This window comes from Notamacropus eugenii, chromosome 4, assembly GCF_028372415.1.
Source record: "Notamacropus eugenii isolate mMacEug1 chromosome 4, mMacEug1.pri_v2, whole genome shotgun sequence".
In the NCBI taxonomy this organism is placed as follows: Eukaryota; Metazoa; Chordata; class Mammalia; order Diprotodontia; family Macropodidae; genus Notamacropus; species Notamacropus eugenii.
Genome location: NC_092875.1, coordinates 17,650,241 through 17,674,451, shown reverse-complemented (window position 1 = coordinate 17,674,451; position 24,211 = coordinate 17,650,241). Strand labels below are relative to the sequence as shown.

Sequence of the window (24,211 nt, the reverse complement as noted above, 5' to 3'; positions counted from 1 at the left end):
ACACACTCAAGAGTCAAGACTCAGCATCTCTAAAGAAGCCCATGGGTACCTGAGGACTTTTTAGAATTACAAATGGTATCATTCAAGAGACAAACAGATGCTGCACACTGGTCTCTGGGACTTGATGCCAGCAGGGAATGCCATGTTAATAGAACAGATAATCTGACAGATTGCTCTTCTCCACACAAGCTAATCACTGAACAGAGAACTGGGAGGGATGAGAGTGGCCAGGGAAGCCCATGACAGAGCTGCACACGCACACAACCTTGGTGATTTTTCCAACGAACATTTGGACAATTTTTCCTAGTACAAAATAATCTAAGGATTCCATGAACACGCCGGCTGCTGTAACAGGTTTACAATCTGCCTTTGCTCTTCCGGGCACTGTAAGGTTACCTGGCCTACCCCCCACTCACAGATACACCCTCCATTCCTTATCACTGGCACTGAGTTATTCTCCCCAATTGGCAGTCAGCTGCTGCAAGAACCTAATCACTCTATGTCAGCTTACGACTGAAAACCGAGCTCCATTTTAATTAGCTGGTTACACTAAAATTAAATTGTTGGTGATGGTTAAACCACCTACACACTCTACTTAGAAAATGCCTGAGTCTGCTGAGACCCTTCCCTACCTCAGGGGAAATTACTGAAATGATCAAGACAACCCACCAACGTGTCATTTGCTGGGAGTTTGCACTCAACAGAAACCCACAGTTTTAGCAAAAAAACTGTCACCAGTCTGATCTCAAAAGTACCAGTTACAAAGGTTCCTAAGCTTGGTTCATGACAGGATGTGCACGTAAACAACTTCAAAGGTTAGGCTCTGGGGCCTGGCCTAGGAATTTCTTGACTCACCTGGTATAATAGGAATCCACTCCCAAAGCTTCCCGAACACTGGCGATGTACTGCTCGAGGGCAGAGCTGGTAACGGTCTGGAGAATAACGCTACTTGTTTCCTGGAAATCACTGGAGTTTTCTGTCAGATTATCACCCAAATAATATTCATGAAACTTGAGAATTCCTGCAACGAGAAATGTGTGGCCGATGTGACAGCCATCAGGAGGGAAACACCAGTGGTGACCATCAAGGAATGGCGGATGGCCATGACAAACTCATAAAGAGTCAGGAGAGGGGCTGACATTATAGAGCCAAAAGGTTTACAAACTGTTTCGTTATCTCATCTGAAAAAGTATACCCACCCCTGACCCCCACCCGGAGTTTTCCCCAAGCATCTGGTTTGGTGCTTTCACAAACGGGGTTTGCACTCTGAAGGGATGTGTGGAAGAGACCCGCTATCACAAACACCTCATATCTATCTTAGAACAGATGTTTCTCAGCTGCACCTACTAAAGAAAGCCCCTTTCCCATAATCCCACAGAAGAGCCTCTGAATGGATGCTGATAATGCATACACACAGCATATGAAAGGCTAAACAAAAGATGGCTTTCCTATCAAACACCTCTCATTTCACAAAAGTACATTAAAACAGATGCACTTTTTAAAAGGCCCAAAGAATGCATATCAAAATGTGTGTTTTTAAAAATCTATACACGGCAGAAGCAGGCAAACAATACGCACAAAGACCATAAGTAAGTTTAATGAGTACTGAAATCAAACAGAACGCTATGGAATTCCAAGGACCAGGCTTGGCCTGAGGCAAGACAAGATGGGAGGAAATGGACCTTTCTCCCTCCCTTCCCCCTTCGGTGCCTGCCTCTCTCCTTCCTTTCTTCTCCATCTCCTTCCCTCCCTCCCTCCCTGTCTCCTTCCCTCCCTCTCTGTCTCCTTCCTTTCTTCTCCATCTCCTTCCCTCCCTCCCTGTCTCCTTCCCTCCCTCTCTCCTTCCTTCCCTGTCTCCTTCCTTTCTTCTCCATCTCCTTCCCTCCCTCCCTGTCTCCTTCCTTCCCTCTCTGTCTCCTTCCTTTCTTCTCCATCTCCTTCCCCCCCTCCCTGTCTCCTTCCCCCCATCCCTGTCTCCTTCCCCCCATCCCTGTCTCCTTCCCTGCCTTTGTCCACCTGGGACATGGAGAGCAGCGGTGAGGAAGGCTGCCGGTGTGACCGAGGGGGCAGCAGCTTTTACTGAGCGTCTTTTACTCCTTTTCTTTTCTGAATCTTGTCACAAGGGAGAAACGGACTAATGATAAATGTGATGGGAAGACAGAAGGTATCAATCAAGACAAATCAATTCAGATGTTTAAGGTGGACAGAGGCTCAGGCGTGGGTACGCGGAGCACAAAACCCTATCTTCTTTAGCACTAATTTTTCCCAGTGATGTTTCCAACGGTTCAAAGCTGTGGACTACCTACAGGGCAATGGAAAACTTCTGGACCCAGAGAGGCCAGAGCAGATTGTGAAAAGTGAGCACAGGATTTCACACGTGGAGGGCTGTTCTTGGGGCCGTGAGGAAGAAGGAAGAGGGCTAGTCTGGTAAGGGTGGGAGGGCAAGCAGGTGGATGGCATCGCCCGCGCAATGGGGAAAGGACAACAAGAAGGGCAGGCTTCCACTGCCCACCAGTGCAGCTCTGCCAGAGAGGCCCGATGGGCAGCTGTGGCTCAGAGTCATCCTGTAGGAGCAGACAGGGACCAGTTACCATCAGCACTTCTGGCAAAAGCACCCGCATCCCTGGGATTACAGACACGCTTGAATGCAAAAGTCTGAATGGCCCCTGAAGATGGCAATCCTTAGCACAGCAAAGGCAGAAAACAGGCTGGCTGGTGCACAGAATATACATGAATAAAATTAAAGCAATGCACCATGAATGCTAGGGACTAGCCACAAGAGACAGTAATGGGGCATGTCAACCTTTGAAGACCGTGGCTGACTGTCTGATTGGTCTATGTGAAGGAAGATTTCACCATCAGTGCCCCACTGAAAACAATGTGGGCCAGAACTTCAGTGACAACCCGGCTCATTAGTACACAGATCTGGCTTTAGGAGAAGCTTGACATACGTCATGGGGGGTTAAGCCTGTCCCTTGAGATTGACATTAAAAGGAGGTTCCACCATCATGGATATTAAAGGAGTCCCAATGGGAGTCATCAGCAGTCACAATTTCTAGTGTAAAAAGGTCAGAGGAGAGATGCTTCCTTCCATGACACTGGGGAAAAGATTATAGGAAAATCAGCTTTCTGGGGGAAAGAATTAATAGACAACAGAACTGAGGAGGTAAAAAGCCTCTATAACCATCATTCAGCCAATATAATTCAAAGGCAATTTCTTTTAGATCAAAAAGTCTCAAAATTCATCAAGAAAAGCTTGGTAATCCTTTCTCACCACTATTCCTTTAGAAAACAGCTAACATGTATTCAAAAAAAGCCCATGACTTCCAATTATAAGACCCACTTCTCCAGTCAATAAACTCTTATTGGATTTGGTGTCTCTCCAATGTGGGAGAGTCATCAGCATTTTATTATGCAAAAAATATGGCCCTAGCAGCTAATTAGTGATTCTGTATTTAGTAAAACTGTACAGCCCTTGCATTTAATGTTAATTTAATCATTAAGGATTTGGATGTAGGTTAGCAAGAGAACTGCTTAAGATATGTACTGCTAGCTCAGAAATTCTTAGTGTGAGGCTATACTTAAAAGTCTGATGGAATCTCTGTTATCAGTTTAGACGCTTTTGCTGTCGTGGTGAAGGGTCACAATTATTAGATTATATCCAGAAAGAGCGCATTAAGACTCGCAGTCATCACTTTATTAGATAATGAACAACAGCTGCCTACAAACAGGGCCGCTCTTCAAATTAATCCTCCCTGCACTTGGTCCTCCAAGATAAATGGTTCCATATTCACAAGGCAAGACTGTGAGATTTCTGGGGGAATGGGGAAGTTGGGCTGTTCTGTTAATTGAACACCTACAGTGAAAAATGCACCGAACCTGAATTTTTGCTGAAATTCCATGGTAGCTTCTTGGGGTGATATGTGATATTTCATTTCTGCCACCTCCCATCATTTAAATCCCACCTGTCTGGTGCCCCAACTGCCCTAGGCACATGAGACAGAGAGAGACAGAGATCTTACCTGCCCCCGGAGCTAGCAGCCAGCTGTACAGGTAACCTGCAGCCAGTGAGTAGTAGAGCACAAGCCCCCGTTGGCCATTTACCATCTCTAAGATCTGGTCAATCGTCACTGGTGAGTAGGGGTCCGAGTCCTGATGGCCCGTCTGACGTTCCACCAGGAGATCAGCAAATGCCCTGGTCCTTCCCCTCTCCGCCACAGCCAGGGCTTCGTCATGATGGCCTGGAGCAGAGAGGCAGAGAATGGTCCATAAGAAGGCAGCTGGTCTCAGCGAGGATGTCCCTCCAGTTCCAGACGGTGGCCACCGAAGTCCGAGGGAAAAAGAGTGGAGAGGCAAGGCCCAGTCTGCCCTATTCTCCCTGACTTTGGGCAAATCATCAGGCTAGAGCTCCCCTTCCCCTGAGTTCTCTGCCTTGGGATCCAGCACCAGAAAGGTGCCATGCTGCTCTGCTAAATGGATGATTTATACAAGGGTCTAATGAATGCGCTTTTCAAAAATTCTCCAGCCATTAACTGGAAGAGTAGTGCTTACTTTGTCTAGGCTTATAAATCATCTCCAAAGTGCAGGATGGAACTCAATGCTCCAATAGAGCAGATTACAGACAAACTGTATAGATAACAGATAATACAGACAACGGATCGATGCCAATAGACAAAGTCTAGAGAGGTGGGCTCAAAGGGACATGGACCCCAGGGACGTCATGTCAGCATGGCTCCCAGCAATGCCCACCACAACTGACTCTGGACACAATCATATCAAGGACAACTATCATGGTTTCTGAGCCAGGGGAATATTATTCTCTTGTTGGGACAAAGAGACACACAGGGAGGTCAAAGAGGATGTTAATCAGGTCACAAGGTGACAAGGGGACACAAGGACAGGTGTGTCAGGACTATAGTGTACCCAAGAGGCTCCAGTCCCTAAAGGACCCTCTAGCTTTAACATTCAATGTTATAAGGTCCCCTAGCCAAGATTTGATGAATTCTAGTCTCCCGAAGCCAAAACAGATTTCATCTGAGTGATCTCACCAAGGCTGACCAGCACCCGCTGCAAGGCCTGGTAGGACGATGTCTGCAGGTCAAACAATGACAGCTTGTAGTCTGTGCTCAGTTGCACCTCATGGCGGATTGTCTCAAACAAGGCTGATGCTCTGTAGAGCTGCAGGGAGAGAGAGGCAGAGGGTGACGGCTCCCACCACGCCTGGGCCCAGAGCATGGCCAGGGATAAGCCAGGGACCAACTCAGATGAGAGGCCAGCCCCATGGAGTCAGATAAGGCAGCACTGAGGTTGAGCAGCCAGCGGTGTGCCCGAAGGGACCCACAGGAGGCACGTATAAGGCACTGGCAGGGAATCTGCCCAGGACCCCAAGCTCAGGATCTCCAAGGAGCTTTGGAGATGGCTGGGCTTTCAGCCCCATTCCTCAGCTGTCCTCCTGGGAAGCTGGCCCTGCTCCTCCAATACGAGTTTCAGGATGCAGGACATGATCCCATTTCGCAAACACAGCAGCTTGAGGAATAGGCTGCCCCACACGACTGAACCTTTCAGACAGAAACAACATGGAACGACATTGAGCCCACAGCTCTTGCACTTGGGTGACAGAGCAAACTTCTATAGAGGGCACCCATGTCTCACCTTCTTCCATACTTTTTAACTAAGCTTGCAGATGCCACAGACTCGTCATTGTGAACACCCTCAGTTTGTGCCCTGAAGACCATAGCCTTGCTCACCACCACACAGTGACCACAGGCTGCTAGGCTTTCTCATATCTTGGGGATCCTTGTGGCATCACTGGCTTCCCCCTCGCCTTCTATTCCTATCGATGTGCCTACCTCAACCAGCCCCATGTGTCACCTTTTATCCAACTGCTCACAATTCTGCTTCGCTGTTTCAAACCTGCCTGGGGCTGGGACACCAGAGGAACACATCTGCTGGACTTGTGTGTGCAGGGAAAATGAAGAGGCTTTAATGGGAGGTCTGCAGACCTGTCTTTGTGTGACCGTGTAAAATCCCCAAACAAATACCCCTCTGATCAATACTGCGTCCATCATGGACAGCACCCACTCAGTCAGGAGAAGAGAGAAGAGATGGAAGAGGACACAGACACTGCAGGGACCAGAGGGGGAAACTGAGGCTCTCAGTGGTGAACTGGTTTGTCCCAGCTTATACAGATGGAAGCAAGAATCTGAACCTAGGATACCCTACTCCAGAGATTGGTCATCTCTCTGCTATGTTAAACGAGCTCTCTCAGAGTACTGAGTTTGGTGCAATCTTTGAAAGACTCCTTCTGCACTAATTATCCACCATCCCAGCTATTTGTAGGAATGAAAGGACTTCTCTCTTTGAAGGTTCTAACTTAGACTGGCTAACTGAGACTACCAGAATACCTAAGGGATTGTCAGGTAAGCAAAGAGGCAATCTGGCACATCCAAAATAAAGAGCTTTGGAGACTTGGGTTTGAATCCTGGCTAGAATCGTTACTGTGTGACCCTGATCAAGTCATTCATCTCCAGGAGCCTCAGTTTCCGCATCTGAATAATTAATAGTAATATTTGTACTATGAGAAAGCACTTTGTGTGCCTTTAAATGCTATATAAAGGTCACTACTACCACTACCACCACCACCACGACTATCTATGGTCTCAGAGGAATGGGTCCTAATGGCACAGCGTGGTGTCTCCCTGTAAATGTCACAGAAGGAGAGAGGGCTTGGTCTTATTCTCACAGATATCAGTGCCACAACATGGACCATGATGATGGCTTGTACTGACTTATTTGTGTACATGTAGTTTTGCCCTGGTAGAATCTAAGCTACCCGAGGGCAGGGGATGCTTCATTTTTGTCTCTATATCTCCTGGGGTTGGCACAGAAAAGTAGTTTAATTTGTCTCTGTGTAGATGAGGCGAGTGCCCATTGGGCAATGGTGCACAAGAGACCCTGAGCTCTCCGAGGCGATGCCAGAGGAATGCCAGCTCTGCTGGGAGCTCTGGGGCTGATTCAGCCACAAGCCATCTTGGCTTTCTTGGAATGAGCTTGGCTAAGCACAGCGGCTTGTCACCCCAAGGACAAGGGGTGACCAAGTGAGATGTAGTGGACATCTGGGGCCCCAGTGACTTTCCTGGTGAAAGGAGCTACAGATATAGACACCCACCCAGCACCCTGTGAGAGTCAGCACGTGCTGTGCCATGCACTGCCTCAGGGGGCTCTCTGTGGCACCAAGTGCGTGTGTGCCAACAGTGGCAGTTCTGAGAGGCCCAGGCTGCCTCTCTCTGTGAGGCTTTCTTAAATGAGCCTGAAAGAAGAAGCTGTTGTTTTCGTATTAGCTTTTGTGGGCACAGGGACTTGTGGCCCTTGAGCCACACTTTGTTAGGAGGATATCGTTGGATGGCCGAGGTCTGGAACAGCTGCTTCCTATTTAAAATGTTCAGTATAAACTTCTGGACGCACATGTTGTTTCTATCAATAGGATGCAAGCCCTTCGAGGGCAAGGCTGTTTGTCTTCTGTATCCCTACTGCCTAGTGTTCTGCCCACCACACAGTAGGTGATTAATAAATGTTGGATCACCTGATTACTTGGCAGACATGTAGGGACAGGGTGGAGATAGGTCTGAAAGAAATCAGGTGTGATCAGGTGCCAGCTTTGACTAAAACTCAAAAACAATGCACCCCCAGCTGCCTTCTCCTGCCCCTCACTGCTCTCCTCTTCATACATAAGGGGTCCTCTCCATCAGCACAGTGGGGAATGGTCCTGGATTTGGAACCAAGGGCAGCTTCCTCACTTCCTCCCCAGGTTGTCTGGGACAAAGCACTTTCCTCTTGGGAGAACCTTTCAGCTGGGAAGGGCTGGCAAAAACCCCCAATGTGCTCAAATAACCACATTCCAGAAGACAAACTCTTGGCAGCAGCTGTGAGCCCTGGTGGAGGATCTGAGACCCAGTGTACAATTGCTCCCAGCCAAGGCCACGGTAGAGGCATTTAGAACACAGAGGTTGGGATGGGACCTCAAAGGTCATTAGCCCAAACTCCTCCTTCTACAGAGGCCCAGGGAGGGCAGTGACTCACCCAAGGTGACACAGAGGGTTAGAGACAGCCTGATTTCCAACGTAGATCCTCCGACAACAAATCTAACATTTTCCCACCCTATCACACGTTTGGCTTCTATTAATAGCCCCAGGAGGTTGATCCTTGCCACTGGAAGCATAGTATAGAGTCTCCAGCATAGAGAGTCTCTCCTTGGCGATCCAACAAGTCCAGCTTAACTACAAATCCGGTAAAAACTCTGGTGAGTCTAGTGTTTGTTGGCTGAGAGCTCTGACTCATTGTGTGTACGCAAGCAAGCAGATGTTTAAGAAAATGTTTTGGCTTCAAACATGCCTATGATACATTCAATAGATGTGAAAATAGTAAAGACCTTTAGTCAAGCAGCTTGACAGACTAGTCTACATAAACACATATCCACCCTCATTTATGTTCTAAATCCTAAACCCACCCCTAATTCACAGAAGCCCAGAATGGCAGAGCTGGAAGACAGGGGCACCCAGGCCCTGAGGCCCCCAACGCTCACTCTCAGTTAATACCACGGCCTTTGCACCAGGCTTCAAGCCCTGGAGAGGCATGGTGGCCTCTCCTCTCCCTCCCTCCTACACTGCATTCACATGCATGTGAATTCACACACACAGACCCCTAGAGTCCAACTCCCTTCCAATGCTACCAACAGCCTAGCACACAGCAGTTATTCCTGTCTCTGGTCGCCTGTTGCCTTTGTGCATGGCCCCAAAGGTGAAGGGACGCATCAAACAAAACCAGACTAACCACTCTATTGCTGGCCTTGGCGTCTCTGTCTTGGTTTGAGGACTGGCCCCATGACAAAAGGGACATACCCATTCGGGTCCTTAGTTTCCTTCTGTACAAAGTGAGGATGGTGGCACCTTTAGTAACCCTTTAAAGTGCCAGAGAAACGGGAGATGGTCATTCCTAGTGACTCCACTAAAAAGACTCGAAATCCAATTCCATTTTGCTCCTGGGTCATTTGTCCCTATAATGAAACATCTATGTTACTGGTAGATGAGGGAAAACCCAGGAAATTTAAGATGCTTCAGCCTTTTTCACTTCTGGGGAATTGTGACTGTGGAATCAGGCCCTCTCATGCCAGTGACCCAGGGGCAGACAGGGGAGCCCAGGGACCTCTCCTCTGTTTCTGGGGATAGAGTCCTCCCTTGTCTGCTATTGCTACACCTGCTTACCTGGTGTTGCGACTCCTCCAGGTTTCCACTGGCCCAAAGGGAGAGGCCCAGACCATGGCGAATTTTAGCTTCATCCTCTCTCCGCCCCAGCTGCTCGGCTAGCCTCAAACCTGAAAGCAGAGAGGAGACAAATTGAAGGAATAAAAAAACATTTCACTTCATCAGGGTTCTGTCAAATCCATCTATGCTGTCAGAGGAAACATGCACCTTCCTCTCTGACACAGGAGAAGTGGCTACGGGCTAAGCCAGTGCCTACTCCCCTGGAGATGCTGACTGTTCCAAGATGCTCTTGGCTTCCAGGCTGGCCAGTCAGGTTACCTAATGGCAAACAGCAGGAACCAAGCTCACAGGACAGGCCCAAACACAGCGACCCCGAGGCCCTAACCCAGCAGCCCTCCAAGTGAAACCTCACAGGTGATAAATCCACCTGGCCTGATTCTCTGGTGCCAGCACCTTCTCCTGATACTAACATGGTCTAGTGTGGAAGCTAAGAGAAGCCTCTTAGAGAGGGAAAGAACGCTTGCCCATATCACAAGGGGCCCACACATCCAGGCACTGTGGAAAGAAGATTGCATGATGTATTTGGAGGTAGAGCTGTGACCTCCTTGGCTCCCCTGAAGCCCCAGTTCAATCTGTTTAGGCTTCAAGGCTGGAGCCTCTGAAATGTCCTGTGGGCTTGTTCCTAAAATCAAAGTGAGCATCTCCCTACAAGCAGCCTCCTGCCCTCACCTGTGGTCAGGGTTGCTCCCACACAGCAAGCAACCAGATTTCTGAACAGAGCAAACCTAGAGCTTTGTGGCCACTGATGCTCCAGTCAGCTTCCTACTGGAACAGCCAATAAGCAGGCTGCAGCATGCTGCGTGAGAGACTCATGACCTTTGCATGTCCCCAGGGCAAACTGAACCTGGGGACTGCCAACCCTACCTGGACTTCATCAGCCCAGAGCAGCACAGGCTACGTGGCCTTCCTGGAGCCACTCAAGGCTTGGAGTGGGTGGGGAAAGTAAAGTCTGCATTCATAGAATACGGACTGTCAGAGCTGGGGGGAGCCTTAGAACAGGGGATGTCAGGGCTGGGAGAGTCCTTAGAACAGGGGATGTCAGGGCTGGGAGGGGCCTGGGAACAGGGGATGTCAGGGCTCGGAGGGTCCTTAGAACAGGGGATGTCAGGGCTCGGAGGGTCCTTAGAACAGGGGATGTCAGGGCTGGGAGGGGCTTGGGAACAGGGGATGTCAGGGCTGGGAGGGGCCTGAGAACAGGGGATGTCAGGGCTGGGAGGGGCTTTAGAACACGGGATGTCAGGGCTGGGAGGGGGCCTGAGAACAGGGGATGTCAGAGTTAGGGGGAGCCTTAGAACAGGGGATGTCAGGACTGGGAGGGTCCTTAGAACAGGGGATGTCAGGACTGGGAGGGTCCTTAGAACAGGGGATGTAAGGGCTGGGAGGGTCCTTAGAACAGGGGATGTCAAGGCTGGGAAGGGCCTGGGAATAGGGGATGTCAGGGCTGGGAGGGGCTTTAGAACACAGGATGTCAGGGCTGGGAGGGTCCTGAGAACAGGGGATGTCAGAGTTGGGGGGAGCCTTAGAACAGGAGATGTCAGGGCTAGGAGGGGTCTTACAGCCTAGACCATGGGACATCTCCAAGTCCTCTCATATTCCCCCAGCTCAGCCCTGCCCTAACTTCTCTGTTGTGCTGTGATATCACCTTCTTCCCAGACTCCAAAACTGCAGCATTACCTCCCCAACCCTTCCCACAGGACCATCTGTCAGGTCTTTCTGTCTGTACCTTTCCCACTCCCAACTCGGAGGCCCTCCTCACCTCCTGCTCAATCACCTCTTCTGGTCTAGATCATAATAGCAAGAACAGTAATGTTTGCAGAGCCTTTTTCTTACAAAGCCCAGCCATGGCACGTATGCCCTGTAGGCATGATGTGTGGTATTATTTCAATTTTTACAAATGAGGAAACCAAAACCCAAGAAGGGGTCAGTGACTGGACAGAAGTGGGATCTGAACTTAGGTCTTTGCCATCTGTAGGCCCCAGTCCCTTCCCAGGTCACCTCACCATCTGATAGGTCTTCTAGGTGCCAGCCCCTGCCTTCTGAGGCCTCGGTGATTCTGCCACTCCCATGATGCTCCCCTGCCTCTCCACAGTGTGCTCCAGCCCTGGGCTTCCAGGCTCTGTTGACCCACGAGCACACGAACCCAGGCCCGGCTCCTCCTTCCTCCCCCTTTGACACCTGGCTCAGCCTGGCCACCTTTTAGTCTTCTGCTCCTGATGCAGGCATTCTGACACTCCCATTTTCCATGCTTTCTGGGATGGAATCCCTGTCTCTGTCTGCAGGAGTTCTTCCGAAGCCAATTCAGACACGTTGAGCTTCATCTCAAAGCCATTCCTGACCCAGAGAGGGGATGGTCTCCTTGGCCCCACGTTCTGGGCGCCCTGGGGAGGGTGACCTCACTCCTCTTCCATCATAATTGTTGAATACTTGTTCCTTCCTCCAGCAGAATGCGGGGCCCCTGAGGACATGGGCTCGCTCTGGACTGTCTTCAGTGCCCCATGGCCTGGCCTGACTCAACAGAAGGGCTTCTTAAGAAATGCTGGACTGAATTAGCTCCAAGGGGAGCTCACGGGGTCACAGGATTTAAAGCTGGGAGGGACCTACTTTCTTCAAGATTGCTCTGACACAGAAAAGGAAGATTTCCTAAAAAAAAAACTGACACCAACAAAAGAATATATTCCTGGAAAAAGACAGGAACAGGAACACCTTTTCTGCCTACTTGGCTGCACCACCAATGGTATATTGGGTTCTTCACATTCTCCCTACAAGGGCATAGGACAAGAAGAGGCCATGCTGGGGCTGAGCTGCAGGGACAGCTGGGATGCTCCCAAGCTTGGCACTTATCAACACATCTGCCATTTCTTCTAAATGAGACAGAGGCAGCCAGTGGTGCAAAGGAGACAGTGGAACGCTGGGTCTGGGGTCAGGAAGACCTAGGTTCAAATTCAGCATCAGATACCAACTCGCTGAGTGACCCTGGGCAAGTCACTCAAAACTCTGCCTCAGTTTTCTCATCTGGAAAATAGATAAAAAGGCAACTACCTCCAAGGGTTGCTGTGAGGATCAAAGGAGATATTTCTAAAGTGCTTTACCATCTTTAAAGTGTTATACTGACCCCACATAAAGTCCTGTGGGATGACCTAGACTTCAGGTGAGATGGGAGGATAAAAAATCAGACCTAAAATAAAGCCTATCCGAATGTGCCAGCTCTTCATCATGTGTCTGGGAAGAGGGCAGGCGCCCCCTCTGTTTCCGGCCCTCCTCCAGCTCAGAGGTGGTCTTCCATGTGGCTTCAGGTCTGAGGGGTAGCATGGGGCTCCTGGTTCTCCCACCTCATAGGTCAGGGACCTGAGGCAAGTCACTGAGAGCCCACAGAGGCTCACTTTTCCTCACCACAATAACACAGCCTCCAGCAGAGGCCTCTTGGGAGAAGCACGCTGAGGAAGGCGCCACTATCTGTGTAAGAGGTGAGATGATGGTGATGATTTAGTCAACCTGTAAGCATGATCAATTCAGCACTTATGTGCCAGTGACCAGTATTTATAGAGCACCTACTAGGTGCCAGGCACTTCCTGACCATCGCTTCCTCTGGTCCTTGTCACAGTTCTGGGAGGCGGCGGCTGTTATCACCCTCATTTTATGGAAAAAGCAGAAATGGTCCCCACCTTCCAGGACCTTCCATCCCAGTGAGGGAGGCCATATGTACAACTAGGTGTAGACGATACCCACAGAAGAGGTGAAGAGGAGGTGGGGGTCCATGGTGCTTGAGCTGAGTCTGACAGGAAGCCAGGGTTTCTAAAAGGCAGATGTGGGGAGAGAGGGCATCCCAAGCATGGGGGACATCCAGTGCAAAGTCACAGTTCAAGTCAAAAGTGGAAGACAGAGTGCCATGTGTGAGGAACAGCCAGGAGGCCAGTGTGGCTGGACCATAGGAAAGCTAGACAGAGAGTGAGGGGCCCGTTTGTGAAAACCTGTCAAGGCCAAACAGTAGTTTGGAGTTGACTGTAAGGGACCAGGAGGCCCTAGAGCTTAATGAGGAGGGGGCTGACAAAGTCAGATGTACATAGTAGGAGCACCATTTTGGCAGCGTGGGTGGGACTGGTCGATCAGCCCCACACAGGAGCTGACGTCCCCTTTAGACTGAGACTCTACCACTGGCCAGCTGCAGGACGTTGGATGAGTCCAGACAGTGAGTACATTGATGCAGGTCATTGCTGATATCCCTTTGAGCCCTGCCATTCTATGCTCCAGCTCTGACCTGCTGTATCACCTGGCGACAGACCTGGGAAGGGGATGACTCTGCTGTGGCCCAGGCCCCCCACTGAGTCACGTGGAGCCCTCCCAGGCATGTTTTTGCCAGGTGTCCTGCACCTGGCCCGGCTCCATCCCGTGTGGAAGGGCCCCTGATTGGGTCTGACTAACAGAGGAAAGAATCTGCCACACACTCCTGTGCTGGGCACATTCACAGAGCAGATCCCATGGAAATGCTACAAATAGTATTTTAAAGCCCTGAAAGATGGCAGAAAAAAGGAGAAACAATAAAAATGTGCTTGAGAGCTTCCCATAAATACCAAGCTATGTCAGAACATCCCAGCGAGCCAGCAGCTGCACTGAGATGGTACAAAGAAGCACATCTGAAATGCCAGTGTGTGTGCACTGGGTTTTGTTGGGGATTTTTGGACAAATTCAACTGAACTTCACTGCCAGCATAGCTGAGCTCTGTGACGACAAAGTTACAAGAAACGAGGAGCATCCCTGCATCCAGGAGGCCAGGTTCCCAGAGCAGAACACAAGGGCTCCTGGGAGTATCCCCAAACCAGAGAAGCAGCAGGGGCTGCTGGGAAGGCCCTGGTGGCTTGGCCTGGCTCTGCCATCGAGTCCTTAGAGAATTTGGAGCAAGCCGCCTGCTTCTCTTAGTTTTTGTGTGGGGACACCAAGACCTGCACTGCTCCCTCTCAGGTGACTCTGAAGGAAGGCTGCACTGTGCCAGGTATTTGTCACTGCCCAGCCCCATACCAAGGGAAGGGACACCCCGCAGCCTCCCTGCCTCTGCCTTCTAGAGGACAATTCTGCAGGCAAACAAAGGGCAACAAGGAATCTCTCTTCCCCCACCAAGGTAGCCTGGGAGCAGGGAATGGGTGACTCTCCAGTGGGGAATCCTGGAAGGGGCCAAGAATAGACCACCTTGTAACCTCCAACCTGGCAGGAGGCAGGGACCTCAGTGGCCTCAAGTCCAAGAATGGTCTGGAGAGCAGCCCTGCGGCCTCCCCCACAGCCCAGCCTATGGGAGGGTGGGAAACTTTAAACGTCAGGCCACTCCCAGTGTCCAGCTGAGAGGTGCCCCAGTGTACCTTCCAGGCAATGACTCTTGTTCTTCCCTGAGGAGTCAGGCAGACCGTGTCTCAGTCCTCTTCCTCACCCCCTCAGATAGTTGAAGACAAGCGGAGTGTTTCCCCCACGGTCCCCTAACCCCACCCTGCTCAAGAGTTTTCTTCTCCAGGTCAGACGCCCCCACCAGCCAAATGCTCTAGCTTACGGATATTCGTCCTAAAATCTCATCAGTGGTGGGATGTCATACGGGCTCTAATCAATGCACAGTTCGATGGGACCAGAGACACATGGGGTTACAGTGCACTGAGCACTGGGTCTGGAGTCACAAAGACCTGAGTTCAAATTCAGCTCCAGACACTTACTAGCTGTGTGACTTCATCCATTTGCCTCAGTTGCCTCAGCTGTAAACTGGGGATCACCCACTGCCCAGAGGAAGCCACAGGTCTCAGCAAACTCTACCAGTCCCCAACAAAGCAAGCCGTAACCCTGATTCTGCGGTTACCTCCAGGGTTCGCAGGCCAGTGGAAACCCTCTTACTCTCCCACTGCCCACAGAGCAAAGTTCCTCCTCACGCTCTGGGAGAATTTCCCCTTGTGCTGAGGGTCTCACCAACCTAACCCATGTCACGCATGACCCAACTATTGTTTAGCAGAAGGGCACAGGCCCAGGGACCAGGAGACCTGAGGGGAGGTTTAGCTCTGGCACCAAGAGTATGCTGGGAAATTTAACAACCAGCTCTCTAAGATAAGAAACACCCACAGGACACACTTTGAGGTGCAATCCACATTATTAACTTTCACTTCGATACTTTCTCCAGTCTGGACAATCCACAAAACAATGGCTCAAGCCCTGACTGGCAGCATTTGTCAATTGCTGAGGTATAAAAAGCTCCCACTGAAATTTTAACAATGGGATCTCCAGAACCCGCTGGAGCTAGACTCAGCACACCCCTATCCTTCTATGACCTTCAAGAAGGCTCTCCCCCTTTCTGGGCTCAGTTTCCACATTTGTAAAATGAGGGCCTTAGAGCAGAGGACGCTTCCAATCCCTTCTAGCTCAGTATCCTTCCCTGGGCCTCGGTTTTCCCATGTGCTTCCTGCAGGGGCTGCGAACCTTGGTTCTACAGGTATTCCCCACATGTCCAGCAGAAAAACTGGTAGTGAGCTGGCAAAGGGCAAGGATGCCAGCCTTGACAGGCCCCCAGGCTGGCCCTGCGCGCCCTTATCCACCTACCTTCCTGCAAGTACATCACAGCCTGGGAGTAGTTCTGCAAGGCATGGTGTGTCCGGCCCAGGCTGCTGTAGGACACGGTCTTGGCCACCAAGTCATTCATTTGGGCTGCGATGCTGAGGTGCTGCTCCTGGTAAACCACAGCCCTCTCGAAAGTGCCCAGAGATTCATAGGTCAAGCCCAGGTTGCCGTAGGCACGGCCCTGGCCTGTGGGGTTGTTGGTCTCCTCAGCTATCTGCAGGTCCAGCTGGTGGTACTGCAGGGCTGTGTCGTACTCGCCCATCTGCTGGTAAACACCGCCCAGGCCGCAGGCAGCATCACTCTCCAGGGCACGGTCCTTCATCTCCCTGGCCAAGTTCAGCTGGCGCTCCAGGCACGAGATGGCCTGCTCATAGTTTCCCAGCTGGCTGTGCAGGCTCCCCAGCTCACCGTAGGCCTGGGCCTTGTTGAAGGCCTCACCCAGCTCGTGGGCCACCACCAGCCTCTTCTCGAAGCACACAAGCGCTTGCTGCAAACTCCCCATGGCCCTGGAGGGAGACAGAAAAGGGGGAGAGCATTTGGTGCAGGTGCAGACATGTCCAGGCTCCAGGGAAGGGGAGTCCATTGTCACTGTCACTTAGCAGGGCTCCTACCACCTCTGTCCCCTGTGTGTGAGATCCAGGGGGACTGCACCAAAAAGCCACTCTGTGCTGACCATCCCAATGGTGCAATACCCAGTGGGACCCGCATCCCCCACCCCTGCTGGGAAACAGAAATGTATTAATAGAAAAAGTGGTAGGTTAGGAGTTCTCAGGTCTTCCAGCTTTCTATTTCCACTACAGCTTAAACTAGTTTTTAAAAACCCACTTTCCAATTGCTATGAATCCGTTAGCCAGTTTTTCTATGTGTACTTCAGGTGGTGTGTGTCTGGTCCTCAGCCCTGGCCAGTTCCTGGAGTTCTAGGCCCCTTTCATCTGTACAACTGGGGTGTAGAACCCCTGATTCTGCCATCCCAAGGAATCTCAGAGTGGGAAGGGACAAGAAAGGCCATCCAACCCAACCAGTATCTGAACAAGAGCCTGACAAGCTGTGATTGTTGGTGACCTGGCATCCTCTCTAAGCCTCAGTTTCCCCATCTATACAATGAGGATAACCACAGATGCACAGCTTGGCTGTGTGGCCATGGTCTCGGTTGACAAAGCCTGACTCTGACCAACCTGGCTAAGCCTGGAAAGGCTCCCCCATCAAAAGCCCAGCCTAGCCCCTGCGGGATGGATTTCTGGGCCCCAATGGCTCCTGGGGACCCCTCTGAGGGGTGGCTGCTAATATGCCCTGGCTGTAGGACTTTATTGGTCTGAAGGTTTACTTTTTTCTTCCCCAGCTGGTCCCTAAGGTCCTTTTTGGTGATGAGTCCTAGGATTGATCCCAGGAAGTATGGGGCTTGTCATCTGCAGGGGCAAAGAGGGGATGGTCACAGGCCCTTCAAGTGAAAACAGACAACGTGTAGCCTTGCCCTTCTGGGGTTGCTGGAGAACCCACAACAGACTAGATGTGAAGCTCCACATAATCAGGAGCTGCAATCCTTAATCCCCACTCGGTCCTTGCTAGCCATGGCTCCTCTCTGGACCTCAGTTTCTGCATCTGTATAATGAAGGTCTCTCCCAGCACTGCCCTCCTGTTGTTACTCTATCTGTGAAGAGGCCTGGACCCAATCTCAGCCCTCCCAAGTCAGCCTCTTGTGACCCCTGGCTGGCTCTGAGGGTAACTGGGAGGAGGGGGCAGCTGCCGGCTAACAGAACCCTTGGGGGTTTCCATAGATTGAGCTTCAGCAGCCGTAAACCCCCCCAGCTGTAGGTAACCTGTGCCCCTGATCCCCTGCCTTGGACCCCAATGGCTCTCCCACTCTCTCACCTGTGTCCATTCCCAAGGCCGCGGTAAGCTTTGGCCTGGTCCTGCATGCGGTTCAGGCTCTGCGCCACAGACAAGTACTGCTCGTAGTACTTGATGGCCTCCTCGAAGTCACCCAGGGCCTCGTAGCAGTCCCCCAGGTTGCCATAGGCCCTGCCGCGGTCCAGCACCGACTCGTTGCCGCTGAGCTGCTGCAGCATGGCCAGTTGCTGCTCAAAGTAGCCAATGGCTTCCTCCATGACACTCATGTTCATCTTGGTGATGCCCATGTTGCCGTAGACCTGGGCCTCGATGCCAGGCTCCTTCAGCTTCTGGCCCAGCTCCAGCTGCTCCTCATAGCACTTGAAGGCCATGGTGTACTTGCCCAGGGACATGTAGACGGCTGCCAAGTGGCCGTGCGCCCGGCCCTCACCTGGCAGGTCACTCAGCTCCTGGCACACCTCCAGCTCCTGAGTGTGGTAGCCCAAGGCTTTGTCGTACTTCTGTACCAGCCGGTAGGCAGTGCCCAGGGCTGCATACGCACTGGCCTCCAGCCGTCTGTCCTTGACCTGGTGCGCCAGGCTCAGCTGCTGCTCATAGAACTTGATCGCACCGTTGATATCTTTTTTACAGACAAAAATGTCCCCCAGGTTGCCAAGGGCTCGGAACTTTGCTTGGGGATTGTTCAGAGACTGGGCGAGGGACAGCAGATACTTCTGACACTCCTCAGCCTTGCCGAGGTTCAGCAGGGCCTTGAACGCCAGGCCCAGGTTACAGTAGGCCTTGGCTTGGCTCAGTTTGTCACGCAGGTCTTTGGCCAGAGCCAGGTCCTGCTCATAGTACTTGACAGCCTCCTCGTAGTTTCCAAGGCAGTAATGGGCATAGCCGAGGTTGTGGCATACCTTGCCCTCCCCCTCCATGTCCTGCAGCTCGGGGGAGAGCCGCAGGTACTGCGCGTAGTAGGGTGCTGCCTGTGCGTACTCTCCACGGGAGCAGTGGAAGTTGCCCAGGTTGCTGAGGGCACGGGCCTCGCTCTGGATGTCTCGGAGCTCCCTGGCAATGTTCAGGTGGTTCTGGTAGTGCTGGAGGGCACGGTCGTGGGCCCCCAGGGCCTGGTAGGCCACAGCCAGGTTCCCATGGGTGGAGGCCTGCGAGGCCCGGTCATTGACCTCCATGGAGATCTGCAGCTCCTGCCGGTGGTACTTGACGGCCTGGTCATAGAGGCCCAGCGCATTGTAGGCATTGCCCATGTTCCCATAAGCCCGGCCCTGAGCAGCATAGTCATTCAGTTCCTGGGCGATAGAAAGGTGCGTCTTATGGAGTTTGAGGGCCGTGTCATAGTCACCCTTCATCTGGTGAATTATTCCTGAAAAAGACAATAAAAAGCAGCTCAAGCAGAGGAAAATCAGCAGGAAGATGCTCACTGTGTGGGTGGCCCCAGGTGGGGCCCTGGCATGAGGGTCCCGGCATGGGGACCCTGGCATGAGGGTCCCGGCATGGGGGCCCTGGCATGAGGGTCCCGGCATGGGGGTCCTGGGATGGGAGCCCTGGAATGTGGGTCCCAGTATGAGGGTCCCAGCATGGAGGTCCTGGGATGGGGACACCCGCAAGGTTCTGGGGGCCAGCGGTCTGGGGGCATCTCTGAGTTTACCACTATTCTCACTGGCAGGGAATAATGCAACTTTACTGCACCTGTCTGCCAAGGATCCCCTGAAATAAAGTCTGTAAACTCCCACATAAACAGGGTTAATGCAGTTATCACACAGAGTACCTTCGTGAGCTGGGAGAAGCCTTTCCCTCAGAAGCACCCCTCAGCTCAGTCATCTCCCAGTATGTGACGCCTTGGGTGGGCCATTTCCCCAGTGAGCTTCGGCTTCTTTATCTGCCCAGTGGGGATAATCCTTGCCCTCCTACCTCCCATTCTGAGACAGAATTAGTTACTACAATTAGCTCGGTGAGGATGGCCCTGGGTGCCTGCAGGAAATCACCTCTTTTTGCCGCCAAGTCCTCTCTGTTTAGTTTTGAGAAAGCCCTTTAACACTGACCAGGCAGGCAATAGGCGCCCTGTCCTGAGCCAAGTGCAAGGGATGCCCAGAATGTAGAAAACAAATAGCCAGGCTTCAGGTACAGCTGTGGAATCCAGAGTGTTTCTCTTCCTTTCTGTCAGGCTTCAGCACTCACATCAAGACAGACCAGGAAAGAGGGGGAAATCCAAGGCCCAGCTGCCCACCTCCCTCTAAGGGGAAAAGTAAAGTCACTAAGGCCAGTGCGGGGAGGGGAGGGCAACAGCAAGCTGGCATAGCAGCCATCTAGTGCCGCTGGTGACCTAGAAGGTAGGTGAGGAGGTGGGCCTGTTGTCCCTAAGCTGCCAGCTCTTTTATGGGCATTTAATTCAATTGAGCAAAACGTCATGTTCTGTAGCTACCATGGCCATGGCAGGCTGGTGGGGAGCATGGTGGGCAGTGACATAGTCTCTGCCCTCAGGAACTCCCCCACCGAGCAAGTGGTCAGAACTGACACATAGAGAGCCAAGATCCAAAAACAATGTGGTGAGCACGTGATGGAAGCAGGGAGCATCAGGCCTCATTGAGTGATCTCCTGTGTCGGGGTCACGGGAGCCCCAACTTGTTTTAGACAAGTTTAGACCCTTTAGACAAGGGAGCGCCCAGACTGTGTGATCTGCCTAAGTCAGACTAAGGTCAGTGGGAGGGCTGCCTCCCCCTGCGAGGTTTGTTTGGCTGACCCTCAGGGAATGTGTCGGGCATGAACCCCCCAGCACTTCCCACTTGAGCTGCTTCCTACCCAAATATGCCCCTCTTACCCCCAGCCTGGGTTGTCCGTTCTCCCAACCCAGTTGCAGGACTTTCCATGTGCCCTCACAAAGGGTCTCCTTGTCTGATTTGCCCTGTTGTTTCCCTCTGTCGAGCTCATTTTGTTTCCCAGCTCTTCCTCCCCAGCTTTGGGTCACTCCCAGGTTTGGTAATCATGCAGTCTATTGCTCCAAGTCACTGAGACTCTGCTTATCCTTGGAGGACAAGAGATCCCCAGTACCTTGTCCAGGGAAGGTCATTCCAGGAGATAGCAAAGGGGCCAATATATGCTCTGTCTCCCCTTCCAAGGTACTGCTCTGCCACTATGATCCAGCAAACAATCCTCTTGTTGGAAGTTCCTGTCACCAGACCTTGCCCCCTGCCCTCCACCCCCAGCCATCCACCATCTTCCAGACTTGTTCCCCAACCCACCTCCCACCATCATCACTAGCCACATTCCTATCCATGTCAGGGGCCCTTCCAATATCCCAGCCTTGACCTCATCCCATCCAGCCATTCTCAGATCTACCTAACTCTAGGTACTCAGATGGGTAGGAGAGCAGGGTGCTTGGGGAAGTCATTGAACCTGGAGTAACATCTATAAAAGGGGACCATGAGAGCATCTGCCTCCTAGAGCCGTCATCAGGGTCAGAGGAGGCTGCGCCACAAATTCCTTTGCAAACCTGCTCTTATTCTCCCAGGACCTTCCTGACTTACACCTTCATGGGTCTGAATCTTATCTGATGTTGCCACATCTGCACAGAAGCCCTCCCTTCTTTACTGCACAGTGAGCTTCCGAGGGCCGCCACGGGACTGTGTCTACATGTGGCTCCTTCAGGGGCTAGGACTGACCTGAGGACTTTCACAGGCACTTAATCAATGCTTTCAGAAAGAATGAATAACCCCACATCCTCTCAGAGCCTCATGCTCCTGGGACTCAACTGGCCCTGGCGCGGTTGCCATTTGCTTCTCGAGTCACGCCTAGGCTTGGATGCTTCATTAAGGTTAGAAATAGAGACACCTTCAAATACAAGTGAGCTGCTTGAAAAGAAAAACACTCAAGGTCCCTTGGAACCCATCCCATTGGAAAGTCTGTATTCATAGAAAGCTCTGAATTTTCACTTTTAGCCTACATTTCTGAATTTGTGCTTTTAGACTAAGGAGAGACTTTGAGCATTTATCTTTCTAAGAACTCTCAAGAAAAAAATCCCTTAGCCTCTGTGCATCCTTTCCACATCCATATAACTGAAATGACAAGAGCTGTGGTCCTCATAAGCTAAAGGATGCAAATCAGGTGACAGATGTGACAGGGCTTTACAGATAGAAGGGAGGAGAGAAAGAGGAGGCAGAGCAGGTAGAGGGAGGCCAGGAGGGAAAGGTGGTAGGAGGGCACTGAGAAGAGAGGGGAGAAGGAAAATGAAAGTGCCTTCTATCTCACAGCATCCCAAACCCAGACTCCTTAATAGAAGGCTATTGCCGCGAGGATGGCCACTCAGGGCTCGCTGATTTGTGAAAGGAACTGCCTGCTGGTTAAAGCAAAATGATCTGAACTCTAGCCAACTCCCTCTGCCCCTTCCTCCTCCTCCTCTTCCTCCTCCTCCTCCTCCTCCTTTTCTTCCTCCTTCTCCTTCTCTTGCTCCTTTCTTGCCCTCCATGTTTTAAGCTTCCAAGAGGTGACAAAGAATCATGGGAGGTCCTTTAAAACAAAGATTTCTGTGCATGACCAAGTAGAGGACTACATGGGCCTGACACTGGGTGGGAATGTCCACCTACCACTTGTCTCTGCTGCTCTGGATGCTGGCAGCCAGAACATTACCACTCTCTTCAGCTTTCCCCTTTGTTGAAGCAATCTTAAAGAGATCCTGAGTGTGGCTGCCAGTCCCATGACTGAACAGGCTCAGAGATCACTTGCAGAATCTCCTTTCCAGAGATGTCAGTTAGAGAGAGGGGCTTGCATGACGCAGCTCAGCAGGGGATCTCAGGGTGACAATAAAGGGGAATTCAGAGAAGATTCTGGGGGCAAGAGTCTTCTCAAGACCACATTCTCCAAGGGTAAGGCAGGAAAGGTTACCCAGATATAAGACTGCCAGCTGTTCTCATCAGCTGGAAAAGGGTAGGAGATGCTAGAAGGAGTCAGGAATCTCGCACTGGGCAGGAGAGATGCTCCAGCAAAACCAGAAACCTTTGTAACTTAGCCCTGGCACCAGGCTTCTTTTTATCAAAAAATTCTGCAAATTAGGTCCTATCTTCAATGTCCCAGGAGCACCAGGAAGGATACATGGTGAACACAAAGGGCCCTAGACTTTACGTAAGGGCCACTTACTGGCTGAGGGACCAGGGCAAGTCATTTCAACTCTGGGAAACTCAGTTTCCTCATCCACAAAATGAGACTAATGGTAACCTGCACTATGTACCACATCAAGTTGTAGTGAGGATCGATGAAGCGCTTTGTAATCAGAGAACACTAAAGAAACTATTATTATCACTTTGTTGGTCCGTTACTGTTACCACATCACACATACCTTACATCTGGGGCAGAGCTCTAAAATGAGATAATTGAAAGGAAAAAAATGGTGTGTGTGTGTGTGTGCGTGTGTGTGCGTGTGTGTGCGTGTGTGTGCATGTGCGTGTGTGTGCGTGCGTGTGTGTGCGTGTGCGTGTGTGCGTGTGTGTGCGCGTGTGTGCGTGTGCGTGTGTGTGCGTGTGTGTCTGTGCGTGCGTGTGTGCGTGTGTGTGTGTGCGTGTGTGTGCGTGTGTGTGTGAGTGTGTGTGTGTGCGTGCGTGTGTGTGTGCGTGCGTGTGTGTGTCTGTGCGTGTGCATGCGTGTGTGCGTGCGTGTGCGTGTGTGTGTGCATGTGCATGTGCGTGTGCATGTGCGTGTCTGTGTGTGTGTGTCTGTGTGTGTGTGCGTGCGTGCGTGTGTCTGTGTGTGTGTGCGTGTGTGTGTGCGTGTGTGTGTGTGTCTGTGTGTGTGCGTGTCTGTGTGTGTGTGTGTGCGTGTGTGTGTCTGTGTGTGTGCGTGTGTGTGTGCGTGTGTCTGTGTGTGCGCGTGTGTGCGTGTGTGTGTGTGTCTGTGTGTGTGCGTGTGTGTGTGTCTGTGTGTGTGTGCGTGTGTGCGTGCGTGCGTGCGTGCGTGTGTGCGTGTGTGTGTGCGTGTGTGCGTGCGTGTGTGTGCGTGTGTGTGCGTGTGTGTGCACGTCTGTGTGTGTGTGTCTGTGTGTGTGTGCGTGTGTGCGCGTGTGTGTCTGTGTGTGCGTGTGTGTGTGTGCGCGTGTGTGTGTGTGCGTGTGCGTGTGCGCGCGTGTGTGTGTCTGTGTGTGTGCGTGCGTGCGTGTGTCTCTGTGTGTGTGTGCGTGCGTGTGCGTGTGTGTGCGTGTGCGTGTGTGTGTGCGTGTGTCTGTGTGTGTGTGTGTCTGTGTCTGTGTGTCTGTGTGTGTGTGTGCGTGTGTGTGTGTGTGTGTGTGTACGCAGACACACACACACAGGTCCTAGATTCAGAGCTGAAAAGAATGCAGAGATCATTCATTCTACCTACCACCTACCCACCATTTCACACATGAGTTAACTGATGCTCAGAGCAGGTAAGTGACTTGTTCAAAGTCACCACTAAGAGGTGTCACAGTGGTGCAGCACATACAGCGCTGGGCCTGGAGTCTA

General features: G+C 51.7%; 1 protein-coding gene across 4 annotated transcripts in view; it reads right to left on the bottom strand.

The window, feature by feature from the left end:
• Positions 1-24,211, bottom strand: part of TTC28 (tetratricopeptide repeat domain 28) — a 702,579-nt gene that overhangs the window by 102,384 nt on the left and 575,984 nt on the right. For all 4 annotated transcript variants that reach the window (XM_072600072.1, XM_072600073.1, XM_072600074.1 and 1 more), the window contains 6 exons: positions 17,769-19,110; positions 15,882-16,405; positions 9,261-9,370; positions 5,049-5,178; positions 4,023-4,241; positions 856-1,021 (listed from right to left, as the gene is read on the bottom strand). In XM_072600072.1, the coding sequence (XP_072456173.1) occupies positions 856-1,021; positions 4,023-4,241; positions 5,049-5,178; positions 9,261-9,370; positions 15,882-16,405; positions 17,769-19,110 (2,491 nt within the window). The remainder of the gene's footprint in view (positions 1-855; positions 1,022-4,022; positions 4,242-5,048; positions 5,179-9,260; positions 9,371-15,881; positions 16,406-17,768; positions 19,111-24,211) is intronic.